Source organism: Lepidochelys kempii, chromosome 13, assembly GCF_965140265.1.
Source record: "Lepidochelys kempii isolate rLepKem1 chromosome 13, rLepKem1.hap2, whole genome shotgun sequence".
Lineage (NCBI taxonomy): Eukaryota > Metazoa > Chordata > Testudines > Cheloniidae > Lepidochelys > Lepidochelys kempii.
This window is the reverse complement of record NC_133268.1, coordinates 32830757-32837934: the sequence shown is the minus strand read 5'-3', so window position 1 is coordinate 32837934 and position 7178 is coordinate 32830757. Positions and strand designations below refer to the sequence as shown.

The 7178-nt window shown below is 41.1% G+C and overlaps 1 protein-coding gene across 1 annotated transcript in view; it reads left to right on the top strand.

Moving 5' to 3' along the window:
• The window catches only part of LOC140897197 (olfactory receptor 10A2-like), a 10404-nt gene extending 3549 nt beyond the window's left edge, over window positions 1-6855 (top strand). Inside the window, exon 2 of the mRNA XM_073309592.1 lies at window positions 5991-6855. Within this exon, the coding sequence (XP_073165693.1) occupies window positions 5991-6855 (865 nt within the window). The remainder of the gene's footprint in view (window positions 1-5990) is intronic.
• Window positions 6856-7178: the final 323 nt, after the last annotated feature.

Below are 7178 nucleotides of genomic sequence, written 5' to 3'. Positions count from 1 at the left end.
ACCCCATCATCTACAGCATGAGAAACAAAGAGGTGAAGGGGGCCGTCAGGAGAATGCTGGGCTTGCAAATATATTCAAGGCAATTGTGATTTTTTTTTTCTCCCCAGGCACTTGAATGTTTCTATTAACTCAAAGGCTGTCACCATGTGGCCTTTGGTATCGTACATGGAGAGAATACAAATCTCAAACTATATTGGTTTTGTTCGGACTTTCAAAAGGGCAAAGGGGGTCAACAGGAGATAGTTCCCCAAATTCCTTACGTCCATTGCAAATACTACACTTAGTTTTAATATAGACCCTGCACCATGGATCCAATTTGAATGGAAATTTGGCTTTCTGACTCTCTTAGTCCCCTTTAAAAACCTCAGCTTGTATTTTAAACAAGGACCATGAATGGGAGTCTGATCTCAGATACACCTCTGAATATCTAGAGTAACTCCAGATTTATACCATGAGAAATGAGATGAGAATGAAGCCTCTTCTTTCCCGGTGTACCTGTAAAGTGTCCGTGCAATGTTTCTTTCCATTACCATATCTTGCTTCTCTCTTCTGCATGAGCTCTCTGTTGGCTTCCAGGTTGATTCTAAGATAACCATTTTGACATGTGGGCTGGAAGTTAGGCACCCAGCTCTGACTGAGTTCAAAGGGTATTTAGGCACCTTATTCTTTAACCAACTCAGATTCCCTGCCATAAAACTCTATCTAACTGATCCATAGGTCACCCGCTACCACTGTTAAAGTCAATGGAAGTAACAGAGCTGGAGCCTCATTGGTCTACGGGAGGAGGCTTTTTGTCAGGCTGTTATACATGAAGGTTCCACATCTTTGGAATTCATATCCCCTGTGCTCCAACTTGTCATGAGTTTGTCAACCTTCAGGGCACAAAGCAACTGTCATCTTCTTTGATGCACACAGGGACATATGGGATGGGCTAGGGCTGGGTAGCCATGCTGTGGGACACGGGAGAGAGATTCTGGGAGCTGGGTGTTGGGGGGTGATGGCTCAGTTTCTGTCAGTCCTATGTTGCTGCTGGGTTTTTTGACCCTGTGGTATTTAATTATGGGTTTCATTGTTGAAAAGTACCTTTTGAAAAGATTTTCAAGGCCACCCAGAGATTTGATTGGGTTTTATTTTCTTGTACAGCGGAAAGTATTTAAATGACTAAACAAATAAATAGGGTTTGGCTGGAATAAAATGAGAACCAGCAATAAATATAAATATTCATCTGTGTCTGATTAATTATTATTCTTACACAGAGGTCCCAGTGAACATGAAGAAATGTTTGTGGGAACAATAAATACTGAAGAATATGACACTGGATTATTCCTTCTCTGCAGTTGGGCAAAATAACACTATTTATTCACTCTTTTCTAACAAACTGCTCTCATGACTAGATTTTATTCAGGTTTCTCTCATGATCTAGGGAGCAAAATAACTGCACAACATCACTGGAGCGATGTTAGGCTACAGCAGCTGGGAATCTGGCCCAATGGCTATAGTTGTGCTATGATACTTTTCATACATGTAAAAGTGGCCCATCACTAGTAGTTGAGACAGGGCTGTATTTACATGGTTTGCTACAACATTTCCTTGAGAACAGCTTTTAGAGAGAAGGTGAAGCTAGGGTAGCGTAGTCCCACGAATGCATTAAAAATTGTGTCCTGTCAAGCACGGAAGCAGGCAGGTAAACACTTCTGATAACAATCATTGATTTCAAATCAATATTAGGGAGAGAAGGAAACCACGGGGAATTAACAAAAGCGCAAGGTGTGGTTTGGTGCCCCACTATCACTGAAACTTCCCCTCCCCCCGTGATATAGACACAGGAATCATGAGAACATATCTGTGAATTTGAGTAAGGAAAGTCAAACAGCAGTTTAATGAGTCATTCCCTAAAAAATAAGATAAGATAACACAGGCGCAGCTGTTCCAGCTGTGGTTTAAGGGGATTTATCAAAGGTAACTAAAGTGGCTCTGCTGTGGAGGAACCGCCGTAAATTCCAGATGTGGGCGAGGATGTACATGGGCTGGGCTAAAAGGAGTTCTTATCTAGAGATATTTAAATCCTTCCAATGGACCAGGATTCATTTGTTAAGGATCCTTCCATGCTACTCAGACAAGAAATGGACACCCACTGCTGTCAGTGATTTACCTCATTAAAATTGCCCAGCTTTCTCCAGGTTCGTATGGGCAGGGAGCTGAAACTGACCTCCCCAGTCTCATTACTGTTTGTGAAATAGATACTCCCCAGCTGTTGTGCTCTATTGAAACAGGAACAACAGCTCTTTTATTTTCTTACCTTTAACTGACTTCCTCCAGTTGGACCTGGTTCCTCCGCACTGAGGACTCTAATAACCTCTTTAAAGCTAAATACAATTGATGCTTCCTTTACTCTCATCCTTCCTGATGTGTCAGCTGCCCCAAGCAATATAGACACTTTGCTTGCTGCTCTATCTCTTCGTTGGCTTCCCTGCCACTGCACCCATTAAGCCTCTATCTTCTTCTTTACTTAAATTATCATTTATTATTATTAATAATAATCATCATCATAATCATAATAATTCATGTCTGCAATGATCATACATGTCTGGTCCTAATCCAAAGAGTAATTCTTGTTCAAATGAATAATTTTTTCCATCAAGGATTAATCCTTTTTTTTTTTTTTTTTTGAGTGCCATAAACTCCACGTTTGAAAGATCAGGCTTGAGGCCTCTGACATTGAAGAACTATATCTGAGAGCAGCAATTCTTTAGGGACTGATCCTGCAAATTTTGCCACTCATTTCCTAGCATGAGTGGTCACATTTTATTCTATGGGACTAGGCACTGTAGTAAAGTGGATTGCTGGAATTCTGAAAGGATCCTGTTGGGTTTATGTGCCCAGATCACATTGATTGGTCAGTGCAGAATAATGTGTACAAAAATAGTGAGTATTGACCAAATCTGTTGTGACACATGCCTCGATGAGAAAGAAAGTGAGAACTTTTAAACAAGTTTAAAAAAAAGATGAAATAAATTTATTTTAACTCCAAATTACTTTATCTGACTTTTCTACAGCTGTTTCCCCAAATTGTCATCCAGACGAAGATAAGAACATAAGAGCGGCCATGCTGAGTCAGACCAAAATCCATCTAGCCCAATATTCTGTCTTCCGACAGTGGTCAATGACAGGTGCCCCAGAGGGAGGAACAGAATAGGTAATCATCAAGTAATCCATTCCCTGTTGCCCATTCCCAGCTGCTGGCAAACAGAGGCTAGGGACACAATCCCAGTCCATCCCATCTAATAGACATTGTTGGACCTATCCTCCAGGAACTTATCTTGTTCTTTTTTGAACCCTGTTATAGTGTTGGCCTTCACAACATCCTCTGGCAAGGAGTTCCACAGGTTGACTGTGTGTTGTGTAAAAAAATACTTCCCTTTGTTTGTTTTAAACCTATTGCCTAACAGTAAGCATGACAACTTTTAGGCAGACAGGAATGTTTATCCCCACCCTGCTCCGAAAATGGCAGGGTGTGATCTCAATCTCCAGCCGGGGTGGGAGCTGAAAATAAGTGGAGCTTCCCTGAGCTACACAGCTAATAATTAGGCTCCTTATATCAAAACTGGACATTTAGACAGAGATATTCACAGGTACCGGATGGAGTCAGGCAACCAGGTCTCATTGACTTTCAGTGGGAGTTGGGTGACAAACTCCCTTAGATACCTTTGAAGACTGATTTGCTTCAGTGATGCTAAAAGAAAAGGAGTACTAGTGGCACCTTAGAGACTAACCAATTTATTTGAGCATAAGCTTTTGTGAGCTACAGCTCACTTCGGATGCATGAAGTCTCTAAGGTGTCACTAGTACTCCTTTTCTTTTTGCGAATACAGACTAACATGGCTGCTACTCTGAAACCTGAATTCAGTGATGCTGTAACTGATGGTTTATCTGGACCAGCGGAGAGCATCCTGGAGTGGGAGCCAGGGGCCCTGAGTTACTCCCTCCTCTTTGAAATTAATTCTAGCTCTTTCCTGCCCTGAATCATTTTATATCAGGAAAAGCTGATTTGACAGAATCAAATTGTTCTACAGGAATATACTGATTCTTTCTAAGGTTTCAATGGTAATAAGGTAGGCTTGCTCTGAATCTGCTTCTCTGGTTTCCCACAAGCCTGTCCACCTCCCAAGAATTTCCAAACAGAAATTTCAGGTCCTGCACAGATCTTTGTCTAGTCGTTAAGTTAGGGTAGAAAATTTACCCTGAACTCGTCATTTCTTTCTTGTTAAGGGTTTATGCTGGCTGAATGTCAAACCTATAACAACTCCAACATCTCACCCCATTTGTTGTTATTGTTATTTCTTTGCATCAACGTAATGCATAGAGGCCCTAGTCCGTGACCAGGACCCCATTGTGCTAGGGGGTGTTCTCAAACTGGGGTTCTGGACCCCTCAGGGAGTTGCAAGGTTATTACATGGGGGATCACGAGCTGTCAGCCTCCACCCCAAACCCCGCTTTGCCTCCAGCATTTACAATGGTGTTAAATATATTAAAAAGTATTTTTAATTTATAAGGAAGGTCGCACTCAGAGGCTTGCTGTGTGAAAGGGGTCACCAGTACAAAAGTCTGAAAACCCCTGTGCTAGGTATTGTACAAGTTCAGAACAAAAAATCTTATAATATAAGACAAGAGACAACAGATGGAGACAGAGAGAGAAAATGGGGAGTACAAGGAAGCAACGAGACTTGTTCCATCAGCTGGGCTCTTTGAATTTCTTTTTTAATTATTCATTTGATGGGGAAAAATTGTCTATTTTGTGTTTTATTTCGTGTTTTCATTTTTACTGCTCTTCATTATGATTAGTCCTTGGTCTTCATTGCCGTTCTCTTTATTTTTGTATGTTTCATCTTCTTCATAAGGCTCCTGTCTTCCTGATGAGTGGGTGGGTGTGGGTGGGGCATGGGTGGTGTGGGGGTGCGCATGTTTCTGTGTGTGTTGTAACACTGAACCTCTTTCACCCTTTTTTTTTGTTTTGTTTCACTGTTTTCTTTGTATTTTATGTTTTTTTCAGACTCCAATCATTGTTGGGTTAAGTGGGCAGATGATGGCTAGTGTTGCAGGCCTGTGATGGAGAGGAGTTCTCACTAGATGATCCAGTGGGCCTGTTAGGCCATGAACTCTATGGCTTTATGGTTGTATCATTCATTATTTTTTATGTTTTTTCATCATCCTGGTTTTCTGGGGGGGGTGTTGTTTGTTTCTCTTTTTTTTCTTTCTGGGGTCTGATACCGGCAATCTTGACTTGTCAACCAAGTTGCAAGTTGTAATTTTTGAAAACAAATAAAGAAGAAGAAATAATTTCTACATGCGCCTCTGCCAGTCAGCAGTCGTAGACTCATTTTGATTTAAATGGAGCAAGTACAACAGGGGAACAAAAATGTACATTACACATCTAAGCAACATCAACTGAGTTAAGTTTGCTGGTGGGAATCATATGAAAGCTACTTTCCCCCCCCCATTTCTTTGTTTCTTTCTCTCATGCAGAACATATACTTCTGGGTGGTATCTGCTCCTTTCCTCCATCATTACCCTAACGAGGTGTAAAAGGGAACGAGCATCACACTGCATTTTGATGATGTTTTGAGACACTGTGGATCTTTGCCAAGTCTTAGCGATACTGACTGTTGTCTAACTTGAACTGGGAACTGGAGAAGAACATTTCTGAAGAGGAATTGAAAGAATGTATCCTTATACTAGAATCCTGGAGACAGGAAACCCCACCTCCCCAACAGAGTGAATTCAAGAAGATCCAGGTTATACATATGCAGAAGCTCTGATGTTCAAGAAAAAAAAAACAGGACAGGATTTATTCCTAGATCTTTCTTTTTGATGACTCCAGATTATAAATACTTTTTAAAAAAAATGGCATGATGACTCCAGATTATAAATACTTTTTTAAAAAAATGGCATGAGACCATCATCATTGAGTTCATTCTCCTGAGGTTCCCCAGATCCACCTTCTGTTTTTTTGTGGTATTTCTGGTTATTTATCTGCTAACATTGATAGAAAACTTTCTCATCATCCTTACCACACTAGTGGACTCTGCCCTTCACTGCCCCGTGTATTTCTTCCTCCAGAACTTGTCCTTCATGCACATCTTCAATTTAGTCACTGTACCAAAGATGCTGATGAACCTCGTCTCTAAGAATAAAGACATCTACTGCTCTGGTGACATGACACATACAAATTTCTTCTTCTTTGGCATCACAGAGTCCTTCCTCCTGTCAGCCATGGCATATAACCGCTATGTGGCCAGGTGTGACCCACTGCGCTACACCACCATCATGAACAAGAAATTTTTTAAAAAGCTGGCAGTGATGTCTTGGTTTTCAGGGATTCCCGTGGGAAGTCTGCAAACAACATGGTTGTTTAGTTTCCCATTCTGCAGGTCCAATGAATTAAACCACTTCTTCTGTGATGCACCCACCATTCTAGAGTTCGTCTATGCAGACTCCTACCTTTTTGAGATGTTTGCATTAATTGCCTCCACTATACTTACTTTTCCACCCTTTCTGATTATCCTCTTTTCCTATGTCCATATCATCTCCACCATCCTAAAGATGCCAACAGCCACCGGCAGGCCCAAAATCTTTTCCACCTGCTCCTCTCACCTCATTGTGGTGATTCTATTCTATGGCATGGCCAGTTTCACCTACCTCCCACCCAAATCCATTTACTCCACAAACACCAAAAAGCTGCTCTCTCTTTCCTACACAGTCTTCACACTCATGTTAAATCCCATTATCAATAGCCTGAGGAACAATGAGGTGAAAGGGACCCTCAAGAGAATTTTGAACAAAAGAAATGTGTTTTGATAGGGAAGTGAATATTTTATGTAGTGGAAACTCTGATATTATGACTCCTTGATTATCTGAAATCACCAAATGAACACACTTCTGTTTGTTAAGAATGTCAGCCTTTAAAGAAGGGAGCCGGGATCAGATTCCAACCTCACTTATAGTGACTAACTCCTGATTTATACTTCTGTTACCAAGATCAGAATATGAGGGCTTGTCTAAATGAACAGTTAGTGCACAGCAAGCTGGGATGAAAATGTACCACATGCTACCTGTCCATGTGGACCATGGTTCTGAGCTTTAAAGGTTCCCTAGTGTGTTCTGTTCTACTGTTCTTTGAA